Source organism: Choloepus didactylus, assembly GCF_015220235.1.
Source record: "Choloepus didactylus isolate mChoDid1 chromosome 24 unlocalized genomic scaffold, mChoDid1.pri SUPER_24_unloc2, whole genome shotgun sequence".
NCBI lineage: Eukaryota > Metazoa > Chordata > Mammalia > Pilosa > Megalonychidae > Choloepus > Choloepus didactylus.
This window is the reverse complement of record NW_023637605.1, coordinates 461,871-481,959: the sequence shown is the minus strand read 5'-3', so window position 1 is coordinate 481,959 and position 20,089 is coordinate 461,871. Positions and strand designations below refer to the sequence as shown.

The window sequence follows — 20,089 nt, the reverse complement described above, 5'->3', positions numbered from 1 at the left end:
GCAGTTGATATTCTCATCAGAGTGTGGCAACAAATATGAGAGAAGCCATACAGGTTAAGGCAAGACAGGGAAGGCAGGAGGGAAGGACACCTCCAACACCCCCTACCACATAATAATGTCTACACATTTTACTGTATTCTCTGTCAGTATAGTAAATGCAGTACTTGTTACCTAGGAATACACAGCCAAGTTTGGCCTAATGGGCACTGCCAAGTACATTTTGGGACTCTTATTTTTCAATAATGGTCAATGCTTCATCTGCTTTACCTAAAGCTTCAGGTAAACACAGAAGTAGTTAGTGAGGCAAGGTTGAGATGAATGAGTACTCTCGTGTCTTTCTTTTAGAGTTTAATGCCACTACTTTGCAGTAGTAGCAGAATGTTCAGAGAAATACTAAGATTAAGTAGCAAGCCCTTTTGGATGCCCTGTTTCTTAGTTACCTCAGGTGACTCTGCCCTTTGATCCACTGGGATATCCTGTCCCAGAGACATGGCAATTGCTCTCATCATCTGGTCCTCTTCGGACATGCTCAGATCCTACAGAGAACAATAGAAAATCCAGCACCTACACCCACCTCTATCAAAAAAAAAAAAAAAACCCCACTGAAGCCACCCCAATTCAAAACCAATCAGCCATCCTGTGCTCAGCTTTTGAGAAGAAGGGAAGGTGCTCTGAAAGCTGTAAACCCAACTAGGCATACCTGGTCACTACAAGAACAGAGGGGGGAAATCAAAATGTAAATTGAGAAGTATAGGGAGGCAGCTGCAATGTGACCACCTATCCTAAGTAGTGGGCTGTATCTTAGAAGAATGCCTCTTCTATTTTCTTCTGACTGTGGATAATTTAAGAGTTCTCCTGTAAAGTCTAGTAATTTGAATTACTGGGGGATGGGAAGCTTCCTCTCATTATATTCTGGAGCTATGAAAGTTATCATGAAAATAGGAAAATACTGGCATGGAGAAGTCTGGAAATGAGAAGCAGCTTATGGAAGGAAGATAAGTGATGGAAACATGAGGGTGGAAAAAAGGATATCAGTAACTGAACCAATTCCTTAGAAAATTAGAGCTCCTGATCCAACTTACTCGAACAACTCCTCCCATGATTGGTGGAGGGTGGGTTAGAAGGTACTCTGTGGCCTGCTCCATAGTGCTCGTGTTCAACAGGGCCTCCATGGCGTGCTCCCTTGTGAAGCCCATGTCCATGAGCTGCAAAAAGAAGACAGGATCTCAGAACCTCATTAACAGAGAAATACAAATGCAATGAAAAAAAAGAGAGAAACCTTTTCAAGATGGAAACTCATGTTTTCTAACTTCATATGAACTGAGCATTTATAAGCTGAGACAGTTAGGTAACATGAACAGATATAAAACAGTCCTTTCTGTTTGGTGCCATAGCATTCAAGCATTAGAGTTAAACGCTGGGGCAGTCCCATCCTCTAAAAAAGTGGGGGTAGATAACTACTTTAATAAACAGGGTCATTGTTAACTGAAAGATCGAGAATCATACACAGACATATAAATTGGTCCCACCTTTCTAGAAAACAAACTGGCAGCAAAACAAGAGCCCGGGGAAAAAAACCCCAGGAATTCTACCACTAGGAAATAATCAGAGATGTACATAAGGAAACTATACACCATAACATCAAACAATAAGAAAGTCTGAATCTCAGCAATAAAGGATGACTAACTAGCCAGAAAAACATTTTCTTAATGACAGCAGTTAAGTATGAAAAAATTAGGCACAGAAGTGATTAAAAAGGAGATAACCATCTTGCGTGGTGACATCATGTACCTCCCTTCTAAATACTCTGCTTTATTTCCCAAATTCCCACAGTAAGCACATAATACTTATAATAAAAACACCGCAAAACATTAAATACTATATGGAAAGGACTGCCATACATACCTAGAAAATAGATTTGAAACAGGACTCTAAACATAAAGAGAACACACACATACAAATCCCAGAAGGAAAATTGCTAAAATGCTCTTTTAGATTGAAATAGTTACTTTATCCACCTTCTAGCCCGCAATTATTAAAAAGTGGTTTATACATATATACGGAAATGAAATAAAGGTTTTGGAGACAAATTTTCAGAAAGGCCTTGTTGAGGAGAATAAATTTGGATCACCATCTCCCTTTCTTTTACAAATTGACCAGAAAATAGCAGAGGACAGTTTGCTTCCAAAGAACATGGGAACAGTCGTCTACTGAGAACGCTGTAAAGAAGTTACAATACTAAACAAAATGTTTAGGAGAACAAAAATCTTTTGCCTGTGCAAAGTCCTAGGACTACACTCCAGCTTTTCTTTGGAGAAAAAAATAAATGCTGAGAGAGCAAATTTAAACATATCTCTTGGCTAACAGCCCAGACACTTATTGGTGTGTGAACTTAGAAAACTCACAAGCACTACACTCCTTACACTAGGTGCATTAGTTGGGAGGACAGCACTCCACCTGTTGCAGTTGTTGTTGGTTGACTTGAGGTTCCTGGTGAGAGCTACCTTCCTCTTGCCCTGCATCCTCTTCTCCTCGAGCCCCCTCCTTCTCTTTGCTCAGTCTCTCCCGAATCACAAGTTCTCCTTGGAGAATGTGGCACAGGACGGCCAGCATGGACTCAGCCATTCGCCCGCCATACACCTTCAGGGGTTTCCGGTTCCACAGGTTCTTGATGCAAGTAAAGGCTGCCTATAAGTCATTCAAAAAGCTGTGTGAGGATCATTTTGCCCCAGTTCAAAGCCATAGGGTGAATAAATCAAAGATCTATTGGACAGTCTTTCCACATCAGTCAGGGTCAACAACAACAAAATCCTAGGCCAGTATTGAGGGAGCCTGAGAAAGTACAGAGAAGGGGCATTTAACTAAACCTGGAAGCAACAATCTAAACTTTATAGTTCAAATGTTTCTGACGTGGAATATTCACAAATGGTCTCTACCTTCTGTAAGGCAGCCCTATCTGGGAGTAGGAGCCAATGGTTCTTCAACGATCAAGTTACTTCATTAAGGAGGAAAAATCAAAGTAGGAAATATCTAGTCAACATGAGAAACCTCTCTTGCTTCTATAGAATGCTGAATACTCACTTTCTGAGTTACCACAAGGAAGCGGAGGGCATTGAATTGTGGCAAGTTCTGAACATCTCCAGGCAATTTAGCAGGCAGTGAATGTGGAGATTCAAGCACTGTGGTGGGATTCACCATCTTCTCCACCAGCATAAGCCAGGCATCTAGGAATTCTCCTGTGCCATCAGGTAAGTCTGAATGTTCTAATCCCTCAGAAACAGGAACTTTGCCTCCCATGGACAGAGCCCAGTTAAAAGTTCTAAATTCAAGCAAGAGAAGTAATGGAGACAGAATATTAGTATTTCTGATGGGGAAGGGGTTGCATTTAAAAGGTTACCCACGTCTACATTGGCACTACATGTCCCTCCATGGTGGAATCATTACTTCCAATCTGACCAACTTTTATTAGCTTTACTTTGAAAGCATTGTTAAAAAAAAGTGGAACTCAGCTTAGAATCTTCTGACCAAGAGAAGCAAAAATAATATATTCAGAGAAACAACAGAAAAAGCCAAGTCTACTAGAAAATATATGTAGCAGACACTGGAAGCCAAAGGAAGAAAAGCAGATACCCCAAAAACCACCTCCAGGACAGGCTAAATCCCACCCTGCAAGAAGAGGGAGATGACATGGCAAGTTTCCAGAACATAAAAGGATACAACCATGAGCTATGTATCCCACTGTGACAGGACAGGTGGCTTGGAAAGCTGTGGGCTGCTAAGGCACAAAGAAATGATTCTTCATGACGCAACTTGATCCTTACTCAAAAAGAGCATTGTGGCCTCCAGAGCATAGAAATTTCTGCAGCATTAGGTGGTAGGGATACTTCCTCTCATCAAACAGCATTGGGGATGTAAAACCAACTGAACAGATGAAGAATGTCAGCCTGAAAGAGGAAAGAGCAAAAATTTAAGCATCTCCAAGTCAGACAGAGAATCAATGGGAAATGAATGTAGAAACCAAGAGTAAAATTTAATACTGCACTGAACTTACTGACAAACTGGCTGGAAAGCAGATGTGTGACATGCCTGGTTATTAAAATTTCAAAGGAAAAAAAGGTTATATCTGCCATCTACTCTAGATGTAGTAAAAAATAGAAGGTTATTGAAATGCTGTTTGACCACAAATCCTTTATTTTTTTTAACTTTATCAAAAAATTAAAAAAAATAAATAACATTTCAAACAAAACCAAAGCAGAGGAATAAGAAAAAACAAATAACACAAAATAACCACATGGCTTCCAACATGTTCCTACCATACCCCAAGAAAATATAGCAAACCATAACTGAACAAAGGAATAAGAAAAACAAATAACCTAAAATAAGTACATTGCTTCCAACATGTTCCTACCCCACCCCAAGAAAATACACAAAATTATAACCAAACAAAAGAATACAAATCCTTGTAAAATCTCTATGTTCCAGACTAGGTACAACCAAAATAGGTACCTTAAGCTTTATTTGGGGTGTATATCTAGTAAACAAAGGACCTCCAAACCCTATAATTCAGTGACACACTCTCCATTTAGGTAGAGGAAGAACCAATCAGGTTCTTGTGGCAACTTTCCAGTCCGTGTATCTAAAGCAGAACCTTACCTGAAGCGGGGAGTAGGTGTATATGGAGGGGGCTGCCAAGATAAGCCATTTGTTAGGAGCTTAGTGAGGGCTGAGGCCATTGATCGAGCAGCAGGTGCTGGTGCTGTGGTAGTGCTGGCAGCATGATGGCTCCTTCTCTGGCGGACAGGAGACCCCACGCAGAGTTTAACAAGAAGTCCAAACAGCTCAGCAAGTGCTCGGCCTAATCTGGAAGAAGCTGGAACCCAGAAGTCAGAATAAGGCCATACAGTATTCCCAGAATTGTTTCATTACAAGACACATCATTTTCGATACATTTTTAGGACTGACCACTTCACTTTTGTCCATACACCTAGGAAACACTTGAATTGGTTTCTATATATAACCCAAAAGGGAGGAGATATTCCACAGGGGAACAGGTACCCCTTCTGATTGTAGGAGACAGAGAAATGTGTGGGCAGTCAAAATATAAACAACGTGAAAGACAAACAACATGAGCACTCACACTGGTAGAGGGGTATAAAGTGAAACTGCTTTCATACAAAGCAATAGGGGAAAACATACTGCTTGAGTAAATGATACATCTACCAGATTACAGAGTCATTAAAGTTGCCTACGGAGAACTTTAAAAGTGGAAAAAATATTTTATCACTTAGACGAAAAAAGAACACCATATACAGTAACTACTGACTGATTACAACATTAAATATATAGTCCCAAAGGAAAAAAGATTGAAAGGAAGAGCATAAAAATTTTACAAGTGTACTTTCTAGATTATAGATATTTCCAATTTTCATCTTTTGTAGGATGATTTTTAATATACTGAACAAAAAAGAATACAAATATAAATATATATAAAGGGAAAGGCACAGGAAAAAGGTTAAGAAAATATTTCCCTGCTTTTTGATGATTTCATACTGTACTCTTCTACAATGAACATTCATTACTCTTAAAAGTCATAAATAAAAACAATGCCAGTTCCATAAACTATTTCATCATGATCCAGAAACAAGAAAGGCTAAGTCCGAATCAAAGTACATCTCCTAAGTAAATACATGTACATGTGAAGCAACGGTGTAAAAAGAGGCTCTACTTGAGTTTGTGTTACATGTCATGCTCAAATTCAGTAAGCTCTGAGGAATACAGTATAGAAAGTAAGGAAACAGGTCACAGGTTACTGATAATCCTACTGCCTGGCTAGAGGCTGAATATGCCCAGACTCTGAAAACCTAATGATTTGAAGTCTATAACCAAAAAAATGCATCCAAACATTAGGTTTGCACTGTCTTTTTTTCATCACTGCTTTCAGACATCTGCAAGGACAAGACAGGAAAACAACAACAACAACAAAAAAAACAGTAACCACAGAGAAACACACATGAAAAGCATGAGCTGGGCTCACACAGAAACCCTGGAATGCTCTAAGTCCTATCAGGTCAAAGAAGTATAAAAAGCAAGGAGAAATAAACATGACCATCTTCTAGGAAGGTTACTTTTACTTCCATGGGGGGAAGTTATGGTCGACTTTAAAATGAAAAGAAATGGAGAATTTAAACAAATTAGAAATGATTGTCAAATCCATGGAGATTTAAGATAACAAACGGAAACATCAAAGGCCATTTCTTGCTTGCTTTTGGGCAGTCTCCCAGATTCTGAGGGGGTTATATCTTCACTTTCTTCTACATTAGGGTGTAAGAAAGTGAAAAATTTGAGGAAAATGCAAAATACGTTCCCCAAAACACTGATGTTACATTAGGGTGCAAAAGACAGCAAAGATAGACCAGTGGGTATCTGTATTGTAGTCAAGTATCCTGCCAATATAGTTCCCATAGAGCTGTTAAAGTGACTTGATTAAAACACAAACTATACCATGCTACCTGCTTGCTTCACTAAAAAAGACAGAAGGGCCTCAGATAGAGTCAAGAGAAATATTTGTTTAAGGGACAGAGAATGGAAGAGGAGACTGGGTGAAGTAGCCAGACAGGTATCAGGAGAGCTTAATACCACAAAGCCAAAGGAAGAGTATTTCTAGAATGAGATGGCGGGTCAACTGTATTACGCTGCAGACAAGTCAAGTGAGAAGGGGACTAAAAGTAACCAATGAATTTAGCAATAAGGAGGTTATAGGTTCCTTGGTGAGACATTTCAGCGGAATGGTAGGAACAGAAGATACCTCCAACAGTTGGGCAGGAAGTAGGAGGGGTGCAATTAAAGACCAGGGGAGTAAACATGGCTTTCAGGAAGGGATTCTTATCTCTGTATCCCTAACAGGTAGAAAAGCAGCTAGTGTCACCGAGGCACTCAAGAAAGTACATACGAAGGTGAGTCAGAAGTTTAAAACTTCCTTAAATGAAACAGCACAGCCTTAACAACTCAATTTATGTTTGAGAACTGACCGAGACCCTGAACACGAGAAAATGAAGTAGAAAATAGAGAATCACTCACCTGACAACAAAGGCTTGATTTGCTTGATTCTGGCAGCCATGGCTGGTGTGATTTTAGATTTGCCCTTAGAATCTGAAGCAGCAGGTTCATCTGCCTCCATGGGAGCCAACATGTCACCATCTAGCCCAATTCCTTCCAACAAACCCTGGGTAGAAGCATCCATACTTCCAGCTGTCCCATCTTGTTCCCCATCTGCAGACATAAGAGGGAAGCAGGAAGACCATGTACAAACAGCACTTACCTGGTTCCTTTTTCTGAAGAGTCCCAAGAAAGAGCTACCTATGGTGCTTGCTACTCTTTATATATCTACAACTTCCTAAATCTAGGTGGGAGTGGGTGGGGTGTGGGTGGGAGGGGGGGGAGGGAAATGTACTGATATGCTCCTCTGTAAATAGCTAATGCTGACATCTTCAAATGAGAAGAAATGAACAGATTTTACCCACAGCTACCTTGGAAGACTGTTGTAGGCACGGCACAACCCATGGAGTGCCACTCACATAGACTACAATATGAACAGTGCCCCTGATGCTGGCAACGTGGATGCCCTGCTGGAGTTTTATAGCTCTGTAACAAACTCAAATTGGACATCATATGTTAACACACTGGAGAATTCTATTTCCTAACATTTAAAATTTTTGTATATGAATGCGAGATGTCTTTTTTGATACATGTGTGCTCCTAGATCTCAGAATCAGCTTTATGTAAACAACAATTTACACAAGTTTTCTTTACAATGCTCTGGAAAAGTTATGTAGAATCTGAGTTATCTTTTAAATGTGACAGAAATTGCTAAAAAATATATCTGGACTGTCGGAGAGGTAATTCTTTAACAATGACTCTAATTTCATTCTCAGTTCCTAATATAAACTAGTTATTCATTTCTTCAGTTAAATTTCATATATTTTGACTAAACATGAGATTCTCACTTTAGGTTTGGATGGCACATTTTCTCCAAAATTAGCCTTGCCAGAGGCATGTGCAAATTTAATTAATTCTGCTTTGTCCCCATAATACCTAGTTTTCATGTAAGTCTTTGTTCTTTTAGAAGTTGTCTGCTTTATCTTTATTAGTTCCTCAGCAATTTATTTCCTCAGTAATCTGAGTATAATTTGTAAGCAGATCTGAAGTGTTTGTATACATAGAATTATATTATTTGCTTAATTATTTATCAATCTTGTTTATTAGAGAGGTTATAGAATTACAGATAAATCATGCATAAAATAAAAACTTCCCATATACCACCCTATTATGAATACCTTGCAAATGTGTGGCACATTTGTCACAATTCAGGGAACATTTTGTAACTGTACTATTAACTACAGTCCTCTGTTTTGCAGAGTCCTATGGCTTTCAAAAATTTTATTCTAGTAACATTTATAGAACCCAGAACTTCCCCTTTTAAGTACATTCAAATATATACTTCAGTGCTATTAATTATGTTCACAATGTTGCACTACCATTATCATCACCCATTACCAAAACATTTACTTAATCCCCAATACAAACTTACAACTGAAGCATTAACCACCCATTCCCTACACAACCCTGACTCATGGTCACATATATTCTAGTTTCTAACTTGATGCATTTGCTTCTTCTAATTATTTTGTATCAGCAAGATCATGCAATTAGTCCTTTTGTATCTAGCTTATTTCAATCAACATGTCTTCAAAATTCATCCATGTTGTTGCGTGTATCAGGACTTCATTCTTTTTTACAGCTGAATTATGGTTCATTCTGGGTATATATCACACTTTGTTTATCCATTCATTGGTTGATGGGCACTTGGATTGCTTCCATCTTTTGGCAACTGTGTATAATGCCACTATGAACATTGGGGCGCAAATATCTGTTCAAGTCCCTGCTTTCAATTCTAGGTCCAATCCAACCTTCAAGTAGAATTGCCAGTTATATTGTAATTCCATACCAAACTTATGTTGTTAAGAGATATTTTGTAATTTTCTTTCCTTGTGGTACTTTTATCTGGCTTTGGTATGAGGGTGATGTTGGCCTCGTAGAATGAGTTAGGGAGTGTTACTTCCTCTTCTGTTTTCTGGAAGAGTTTGCACAGTTCTGGTGTTAATTCTTCTTGTAATTGGTAAAATTCACCTGTGAAGCTATGTGGTACTAGGCTTTTCTCTGTTGGGGCATTTTTGATTGCTGATTCAACCTCTACTTCTTGAGGCAATGTAGGTGTTTTGTGTGTTTCTAGGAATTTGTCCATTTCATTGGGCTTATCTAATTTGTTGACATAGTTGTTCATAACATCCTCTTATAGTCTTTTTTATTTCTGTGTGGTTGGACGTACTGCCCTCCTTTTCATTTCTGATTTTACTGAATTTGTGTCCTTTATTTCCCTTGTCGAATTTGTTGATCTTTTCGAAGAAACAACTTTTGGTTTTGTTGATTCTATATATTGCTTTTTTATTCTCCATTCATTTCTCTCCATTCTAATCTTTGTTATTTCCTCCTTCTGCTTGCTTTGGATTTAGTTTGTTCTTTTTTTTTTAGATTTTACGGTTCTGAGGTCTTTGAATTGAGATCTTTCTTCTTTTTTAATGTAAACATTAAGAGCTATAAATTTCCCTCTCAGTGTTGCATCCCCTAGGTTTTGGTATGTCATGTTTTCATTTTCATTTATTTCAAAATATTTTCTTATTTCCCTTGGGATTTCTCTTGGACTAATTTGTTTAGAGTACCTGGTTTGATTTCCACATATGTGTGAATTTTCCCTTTCTCTACTGATTTCTAGTGTCACTGCATTGTGGTCAATTCAATATTTTGAATTTATTGAGACTTCCTTTGTGATATATGGTCTACCCTGGAGAATGATCCATGTGCACCTGAGAAGAATGTGTACTCTGTTTTTTTGTTGGGTGAAATGTTCTATATGTGTCTGTTAGGTCTGGTTGGTTTAGCGTATCACATGCGTCTTCTCTTTCCTTACTGATCTTCTGTCTAGATGTTCTATCCATTACTGAAAGTGGTGTATTAAAGTCTACTATTAATATAGAATCATCTATTTCTCCTTTCAAATCTCTCAATATTTGCTCCATATGTATAGAGGCTCTGCTGCAACATGTACATATATTTATCATTGCTACATCTTCTTGCTGAATTGACCCTTTGTCAGTATATAATGACCTTCTTTATCCCTTATAATAGCTTATGATTTAAAGTCTATTTTATCTAATATTAGTATAGCAACCCCAGTTCTCTTTTGGCTACCACTAGCATGGTACATCTTTTGCCATCCTTTCACTTTCAACCTACTTGTGTGTCTTGAATTTAAGGTGAAGTTTCTTGTAAATAGTCATGCTTTTTTATCCATTTTGCCAATCGCTGTCTTTTGACTGGAAAATTTAATCTATTAACATTTAAAGTAACTACTGATAATACAAGTTTTTTTCTGCCATTTTGCTATTTAGTCTTTGCAAGTTTTACACCTTTTTTGACCCTCAATTCTTCTGCTAATGCCTACTTTCATATTTGACTTTTTGTATTGTACCAGAGTACTTTCACATTTCTTTCTGGATGTATGTTTCAAATACTTTAACCATGAAGTTAAAATTTAACATCCTAAATATCTACCAACCATTTTTTATTTGATACCAACTTAACTAAAATAGTATACACGTACACTATTCCTGTATCCCTCCATTCCCCCAGCTGTTTTCCTGTACACCTTAAGTTCAAAACCATAGATTTCTCATTACTTTTTATGCATTTGCATTTTAGCGTCTGTAAGAAGAGGTGGAACTACACACCAAAAAATACAATACAACAGTACTGGCATTTATAAGTACCCAAATGCTACCTTTACCTCAGGTCTTTATTTCTTTATGCGTCCTTTCCTCTCAGTCTGAAGAACTACCTTGCAGGGCAGTTTTAGTGGTGACGAACTCCTTCAGCTTTTTTTTATCCAAGCATGTCTTAGTCTCGCCCTAATTTCTGAAAGAAAGTCTCGCTGGATATAGAATTCTTGAGTGGCAGTTGTTTCCTTTCAGCACTTTAAGTATTCCAACCTACTGCCTTCTTGCCTCTATGATTTCTGATGAGGAATCAGCACTTGATCTAATTGGTACTCCCTTGTATGCAACACATTGCTTTTATCTTGCAGCTTTCAGAACTCTCTCCTTGTCCTCAGCATTCAACAGTTTGACCACCACATGTCTGGATATATTTCTTTTCAAGTTTATCTTGTTTGATGGGTTTCTTGGATATGAATATTCATGTCATTTACCAAGTTTGGGAAGCTTTCTGTCATTTTTTTTAAAAATATTCCTTCTGCTTCTTTTTCTCCTTTATCTCCCTCTGGGAATCTCAAAATGTGTTATTTATTGGAATGCTTGATGGCATCCCACAGGTTTCTCAGGCAATTTTCACTTTTACTAATTCTTTTTTCTTTCTGCTTCTCTGCCTGACTCATTTCAATTGTCTTGTCTTTGAGATCACTGATTCTTTCTACTGCCAAGTTCCAATCTCCTGTTGAAACCCTCCAGGTATTTTTCATTTCAGTTATAATCGTAGTCTTCAACTTCAGTAGTCTTCTTTGGTTCCTTTTAAAATCTTTATCACTTTATTGACATTCTCATATTGTTCATTCGTTGTTTCCCTGATTTTCCTTTCTCTGCATGTTTCTTCATCTCCTTGAGCATACTGAAGATCATTTTTTAAAAGTCTTTGTCCAGTATGTCCACAGTCTTGTCTTCTTTGTTGATGTTTTCTTCAGATTTTTATCCACTTCCTTTGGACAGTCCATCACTCCTTGTTTCTTTGTTTGACTTGTAATCTTTTGCTGCACACTGTACATTTTTATATGTCTAAATGTTATCTCTGGGATTTAGTCTTGAGTTGTTTCTTGCTCGAGTGCCAGGAGCTAACAAAAGCAAACAAACCAATGCAAAAAACACCCTTCACAGTCTTTGCAAACTGGTTTTGCGTTGGCCGGTGATCTCCCTCAGACTTCAGCTCTCTTATCAAGAAGGTCAGCCCAAGGCGAATGCAAAGTGCAGGGTCCTCCCTGTCTTTTCTGGGCCTGTGTCTTGTCCTGGGCTTGTGCTTGCTAGTGGCCTTAAGAGTTCCCCTGTTAAAAATAATTTGAATGCCCCCTCTACTCCCCAGGAAACAGACCTTCTCCCTCTCCTGGGTGTTCAACTGTGGGACTGAAAGCAGCTAAGCCTTTGCCCTATGCAGCCCGACTCAACTGTTTCTTACACAAGCTGCTTTTGCCTGGAGGGCAAATTTGGGACGGGGGGCGGGGGGGGGTGCACACACCTGGGAAGAATTTCCCAAGACAGTCTTAACAGATGGAACAAGACTAGGGACCCACAACGGGGGCCCAGGATGGCTCCAAACTGCCCTGGGAAGGGATGAAGGAGCTAGGATGGGTGCCAGGAGTTTCTCTTATGGTTCCTTGAAGCTGTGTTTTCTTGATTCGGCACTTGCTCAGTAAATGCAGCCCTTTAACTGTTTTCCATAGTTTTGAGGAAGCATTGTGTCTTTGTCTCCTCTGCCGCTTTTGCCCAGGGCAGGTTGGAACAATGGCTGCCCTCAGATCCCAGACCCAAGTGATCTGAAGCAGCTAATAAAAAGCAGTGATCAGCAATTGGACCACACACCCCCTGAACTAGGTATTTATATCCCACCCTGGCACAAGCAAGCTGTGCCAAGGGCTGGGGTTGAGTACCTCACTGCTACCTGCCGTGATGTTGGGGGATTGGCGACAACAGCCGCACACGCGGAGAGTGCAATTCACCAGCATTTACCGCGATTTACCAGCCTCTTCCTCCTGCTCTTCCCTGGATGCTGCAGTGTTCTACTAGATTCTGGAGTTTCAAAATAGTTGATTCAGACAGTTCCTGCCTGTTTAATAGTTGCTCTGGTGGAGGGACTGATTCCTGGAGCTTCCTACTCCGCCATCTTCCCACAATCCTAGTTTATCAATTTTTATTTCCTCCCTGATGCAGAACATAGGAGAAAAAAACCTTTCTAAAGAAGTTGCTTTTATTAATTTTAGGCTTGTCGTATTAGGGTCAGAAAATTGTGCATAATTTCTGCTTATTGCAATTGGTAGCTTTTATTATCATGAAAGATAAACTTTCTAAATCAGCACTGTCCAAAAGAAATATAATGCAAGCCATATATTTAAAATTTCGTAGTAGCCACACTAAAAAGAAACAGGTGAAACTACTGTTAATAATATTTTAACACATTATCCAAATTTTCTCATTTCAACATGTAATCAATATAAAATTGAGACTTTACATTCTTTTTTATATACGAAGTCCTCAAAACTTGTCCATTTCATACTCACATCACATCTCAATTCAGATGTTAAATTCTCATTGAAATGCTTGATCCGTATTTATAGTTCATAAAATTTAGTTGAAAATATAGATTCATATATCCAAGTTGTTCCAAACACACTTAAAAGTTTTCCAATAATGGGAACAAGTATCAATTCTTAAATTTGTCTACCATACTGGACAGTGCAGTTCTAAAATATTCCAAAGCAACTTTCCAGTACATCTGCACACTACATACAAAGATGTCATTTTTCAAAATAGTACATTAGAAATGTAAAAGGAAATGGTTAATTCATCATACTCCTTTACATGCATTAATGTTAAGTGAAAAGAGGAAGATATGAAATACACTATACTTAAGATGACGACAACTCTGTTAAGAAAATATATCCCAGAGAAAAAGATTAGGTGAAAGTTCCAAAATGATGTTTTGGGTGGTAAAAATATGGGTGACTGCACCTATATTTTCTAATTTTTACACTGTATGTTTTCATTAAAAAAAGACTAACAATAGTTTATCTTTGAAATAAATAAGTAACTGAAACATCAGTGAAAGGAAAGAGATCTGTGGATAATAGAACTAACTAAATTTTCACGATAGACCTATAAAGATAACAGGGACAGAACTCAAAGAATGAACGACTAAGATTTTAGTTTCTTAGAGTTACCTGATCTTTTCCTGCCCTGGGTCGTACCTGCCTTCTCATCCTTGGGAACCAGTTTCTGCACGTCTGCCTGGCCAAATTCACACCCAGATGGTAGGCTGCAACAACAGAAACAAAGAAATAAGGATAGTTCCCCTGACAGTTTGCACTGTCTCTAACTTGGCTGGCCAAACACTATCCCTCCTATAGCAGTCAACAGTCAACCTGTATGTAATAAAACATTCACAATGATCAAATTCCTTAAGTAGTACTCAACAAGGTTTCCAACTCAATTCTTTATATCTGCCTAACAACAGGAGCAAATTTTAAGCATCTACCATGCAACCCAGCATAACTGAGATGCAAACGATGTTTCAATTTGTAAGCAAATCCCTAGGCTGGTAAATGGAAAAGGACAAGAAAGCCTCTGAACTCTTTATATACCTCCCATCCTTCAACAAGCAGAATTACAGGCACATTGAGCTTAGTTTCTTTCTCAGAAAGGATAACAAAGGCTATAGAAGGAGATGACCAATGCCTTACCTGTTTGGGGTACACAGAGAGAGGAGGACAGTACTTTCCCACACCAGGGAACAGTATAACTGGCTCAGCTTGCTTAGAACACTCAGACCCAGCTGAGAGCCCCACTGGTTTACAGAGATGGAACGAATTTCACTCTACAATCAAAGCAAAAAGAATGTTAACCTTTTGGGCTATCCTCTAAGCAACTATGTTCAAAATCAACTTTTAGCTGTTTTAAAAAGATAAGGGACACTATTTTCCCATCACTGTTATTCTTACAGAGATGTCCAGTTCAAAATTTCTACATAAAAGATCAGTTTCATAAAGTATTCTCTTATAACAATTTTTCTAGTATTTCTAATATCTCTTCTCATTTCGTATTGCTTTTTATAAAGTGAAAGAGAAGAGTCACAGGCAACTCTTTTTTTAAACCAAAGAAAGTTTTACAGTTATTAACTGCTTGTTCAATTTGTTAGCAGGGTTAGTGGTGATTATTTCACTCTAATTTCTTTTCTTTGGTAAATATCTTTGAATATTCCTTGAATTGAATACTTACTTTATTTCACTTAATAATGAAAACACATGAAAATCATAAATCAAATACAAATCCCTAAGCTTTGTTACATAATTTATTTTCTAAATAATTTATAATTATGTTTTTTTTCTTTAAATCTTTTATCTGGAAATATTTCAAAATTACAGGACAATTGCAAAATTAATAGAAAAACCATACAGAGAATTCCAACATACCACCCTCCTCCAGACTCAGATCCACCAATTTTAACATTTTGCCTCCTTATAATTGTGCTTTTGATTTCTAAACTGACCCAGTGGTTGGCAGAGAATAGACACCTGCTCAACAGCATAAAACAGGAGTTCTGGGCTGGTATACTACTTTTAGAATCAATTACCTTAGGAGTAAAGGTGATAAAATTGTGAGCACATGCAAAAAATGCCCTTTTTTTGGGAACTACAGAGATTATATATTGCAGGCATAGGGTCTGATACTCTGAACATTTTTAGTAATCTCTCTTTACCAGTGATTCAAATGTTCTGTGGTGTAATCTCCTTCTTGCCACCCCATTACCAAGCCCACAAGCACCTGTAGAAAGATTAGAAAGTAATAAGGCCAGTACAGCACCCAACTGAGGTTTACCTACTAAAACGGGTGACCGTATATATATCCCAGTTGCCCTATATGCATGATATACATCAATTAATGCCTGTTAATTATGTATAACAACCTCTTTCACTCTCAAGAAGGTTCAGTTCACATAACAAATTATATTGTCACCCTATTTCTTTTTTTTTGTCTTTTATTTATTTATTTTTTTATCATCATTTTATTGAGATATAGTCACATACCACGCAGTCATACAAATCGTACTTTCGATTGTTTACAGTACCATTACATAGTTGTACATTTATCACCTAAATCAATCCCTGACACCTTCATTAGCACACACACAAACATAACAAGAATAATAATTAGAGTGAAAAAGAGCAATTGAAGTAAAAAAGAACACTGGGTACCTTTGTCTGTTTGTTTCCTTCCCCTATTTTTCTACTCATCCATCCATAAACTAGACAAAGTGGAGTGTGGTCCTTATGGCTTTCCCAATCCCACTGTCACCCCTCATAAGCTACATTTTTATACAACTGTCTTCGAGATTCATGGGTTCTGGGTTGTAGTTTGATAGTTTCAGGTATCCACCACCAGCTACCCCAATTCTTTAGAACCTAAAAAGGGTTGTCTAAAGTGTGCGTAAGAGTGCCCACCAGAGTGACCTCTCGGCTCGTTTTGGAATCTCTCTGCCACTGAAGCTTATTTCATTTCCTTTCACATCCCCCTTTTGGTCAAGAAGATGTTCTCCGTCCCACGATGCTGGGTCTACATTCCTCCCCGGGAGTCATATTCTACGTTGCCAGGGAGATTCACTCCCCTGGGTGTCTGATCCCACGTAGGGGGGAGGGCAGTGATTTCACCTTCCAAGTTGGCTTAGCCAGAGAGAGAGGGCCACATCTGAGCAACAAAGAGGCATTCAGGAGGAGACTCTTAGGCACAAATATAGGGAGGCCTAGCCTCTCCTTTGCAGCAACCATCTTCCCAAGGGTAAAACTTATGGTAGAGGGCTCAACCCATCAAACCACCAGTCCCCTATGTCTGTGGTCATGTTAGCAACCATGGAGGTGGGGTAGGCGAATACCCCTGCATTCTCCACAGGCTCCTCAAGGGGGCACTACATCTTTTTTTTTTCCCTTGTTTTTCTTTCTTTCTTTCTTTTTTCTTTAACTTTCCCTTCTTTTTTAAATCAACTGTATGAAAAAAAAAGTTAAAAAGAAAACAAACATACAATAAAAGAACATTTCAAAGAGACCATAACAAGGGAGTAAGAAAAAGACAACTAACCTAAGATAACTGCTTAACTTCCAACATGTTCCTACTTTACCCCAAGAAAGTTACATAATATAGCAACATTTCTGTGAACTTGTTCCTACTATATCCATCAGAAATTAACAGACCATAGTCATTCCTGGGCATTCCCAGAACGTTAAATAGCTTATCTGTTCTTCTTGGATTATTGTTTCCCCTTCCTTAATTGCTCTCTACTGCTAGTTCCCCTACCTTCTACATTATAAACCATTTGTTTTACAGTTTTCAAAGTTCACATTAGTGGTAGCATATAATATTTCTCTTTTTGTGCCTGGCTTATTTCGCTCAGCATTATGTCTTCAAGGTTCATCTATGTTGTCATATGTTTCACAAGATCGTTCCTTCTTACTGCCGTGTAGTATTCCGTCGTGTGTATATACCACATTTTGTTTATCCACTCATCTGTTGAAGGACATTTGGGTTATTTCCATCTCTTGGCAATTGTGAATAATGCTGCTATGAACACTGGCATGTCACCCTATTTCTAATAAAAAAAAATGGACTAAGGAAGAGCACTGGAGTAAATTTAGACAGCAACTTGAAGCACAAATCCACATTACCCACTAAAAGTGGAGACATTACCAAAAATCTCTCCCTAAATCTGACCTTTCAGCTGCTAAACGCAGGAAGATTTGCTTCCAAGCACAGAAACTTAACAGAAATATCCCCCCCTAGGAATTTTACTGGCTTTAAAACCAACAAGTTCACCCCTAAGGGTATCCTCACCTGTCCAACTCTGCAAGTATGAACAAACATCATGATGTAGGTGTGGGCAGCAGTAAGAGAATGCAGTAGGGGTGTGGCCTGAGCTGAGGGGGTAGCATCAGCAACATTGCTGGCACAAGCCAATTCTCGCAACAACACTGAGCCCCCAGGAGATTCAATTGGGCGATGTAAGGGCTCCAAGGAGGAGAGGATGTAGTCCAATTGAAGAAGACCCTCCTGAAGCACTTTGGGTTCATGTGATAGTGTCTGAAAAAAGAATAACTTTATATGCACTGTATCTATAATTGTCACAATGGAAGTGGAAGACAAGCCTAACAAATTACAGACCTGGCCATGGTTTCTCATCTGCTAAGTGCGGGAGCCACAAAATGAATCCAGGTATGACATAACTCAAAGCCTCTTTCTCAAGCAATACACTACTTGTCTCAAAGGAGAGGCTTTCAAACTTGTTGAGCCAATCATACTTAAAAGCCTGTGACGGCCAGATTGGAATACTGTTACAGCAAGGATACCATACTGCAAAATTATTTATTTGTGATAAGAGGAGGGAGGGCAGACAATGGAAAAAAGGTCTTTTTAATACACTTTCAGTTTGGAACCTCTTGATGAGAGAGTTTCTTTACTAGCAATTTCAAATTAGGCTCAACAGGGAACAAGCACTGTTAGGCACGATTTCAAAGCACGTATGTAAATTACCATTACAATATTCATTACTTCCTAAAACAAAATGATTCTGGGATCAGACATTAGCTAGGCGATTTCTTCTTTTTTTTTAATGGGACAATACAAGAAGTACATGACCTTTCTGATTTTTTTTGAAGTCTGAAGAAAAATCTGACAGCAAAACACCATTACTGGCCATTCAAAGACAGGAGCAATCGTGCATTTCCAATGGCTTTAAATAAATCTTTGTACAGTATTTTAGAAGTAGGATAAAGATGGATCAATACTTTTTCTTTTCTTAAAAATAGCACTTAATTTTTGTAAAGAATAAAGCAAAATAAAACATTAAATGCAGATGTATCACAATTATGGATGTTTCAAAGTCTGTAAGTAACAGGATTTCTTATTTTTAGAAGAAATTATTTATCACTGCACAACTCAGCTAATAAAGCGACTTCATTTTGTACAAAATCAGAATGACCAATTATCAATGCTTCAAATACATGACTATCATGCTTGAAAAATGAAAGAAAAAAAAAACACATATGGCCAAACATACTAGATTGTGTTTAAAAAAAAAAAGCATCCATGACAAAGCAGAATGACAAACGAATAAAACTCAGCTACAAAGCTTCCTAGGAGATATACTTGCCCCTCCAATTAACTCAAATGATGGTAGAATTACATGCCAAACACAAAAACAACTTTAACTGTACAATGAGAAGTAACACAGCACACTATATATTAGTCAGAAAATTCACTTGTAGTACATAACACAAATTTCTTCATTAGTCTTTAGTTGAAGGTAAGGGAGACTACTGTTAAACATATACACAAAAATATCACTTAACATCGATTTCTAAAAAGAAATGAAAATATTTAGTCAGATGCTTCTTACCAATACGGATTTGCAGACACCTGCAACAGCCTGACAGGCCGCAGATGTGGGAAAGTCAATGGGCAGATTAGGAAGACCCAAAATGGTAACCAAAGGCAAGAGTCCTTTCTGATTCACAAATTCCTGGCAGTGGTCATCTGTTGTATTGTTGCTGAGAATAGATTCCACAAATTTCATCTAGGTAATGAAAAATTTTAAAAAGTCTGAAAAAAGCTTGACACACTTGGAACTAAAAGGAGATAAGGCCAGCTGGGAGAAAGGATGGGGACAACCTTGTAGTCACGAAATCAGTATTTTCTAGAAGACCAAAATCTAGAGGCAAACAGGGTATATGTATAATACAGACCTAAAACATCCAGAAAATAAAGAACTAAAACTGCTTCCCAATCTGTGTTTTCAATACACCTAAAATTAGATTACTGAGAGTGCAGAGTAACTCACCCAGGGTCACACTATGAAATAGTGGCAGAATCAGGACTGATCTCCTGATTTGCTAACCTAGTGTTCCTGTCATCATATGTTGCCTCTCCACTACAGGCAGACTCATGGTTGCTTTCTCCTCAGATGCACTTATAATGCGAATGAAACCTAGAACTCTAGAGGGGTGATTCAGACTGAGCAAAGCATTTTGTAAGGGTAAGAAGTTAAAACGTGGGCAGCAAATACATGGGCATGAGAGAAAGTGCTAAAGGGACTTAGAACAGTGAGTGGGCTACATCTTCCAGTAGACAATTCTGGGAAAATTCAAAGTTCTCAATTTTTCCTGTGAGACACACAGGTTAAAAGGCCACTTTTTAAAATAAGAGGTAAGTTAATG

General features: G+C 38.2%; 1 protein-coding gene across 1 annotated transcript in view; it reads right to left on the bottom strand.

Annotated features, from left to right (window-relative positions):
* Nucleotides 1–20,089, bottom strand: part of LOC119525178 (E3 ubiquitin-protein ligase HUWE1-like) — a 195,496-nt gene that overhangs the window by 64,636 nt on the left and 110,771 nt on the right. Inside the window, 11 exon segments of the mRNA XM_037823780.1 lie at nucleotides 441–536; nucleotides 1,083–1,205; nucleotides 2,458–2,688; nucleotides 3,082–3,319; nucleotides 3,822–3,944; nucleotides 4,654–4,870; nucleotides 7,078–7,269; nucleotides 14,054–14,148; nucleotides 14,573–14,706; nucleotides 17,712–17,957; nucleotides 19,273–19,449. Of these exon segments, the coding sequence (XP_037679708.1) occupies nucleotides 441–536; nucleotides 1,083–1,205; nucleotides 2,458–2,688; nucleotides 3,082–3,319; nucleotides 3,822–3,944; nucleotides 4,654–4,870; nucleotides 7,078–7,269; nucleotides 14,054–14,148; nucleotides 14,573–14,706; nucleotides 17,712–17,957; nucleotides 19,273–19,449 (1,872 nt within the window).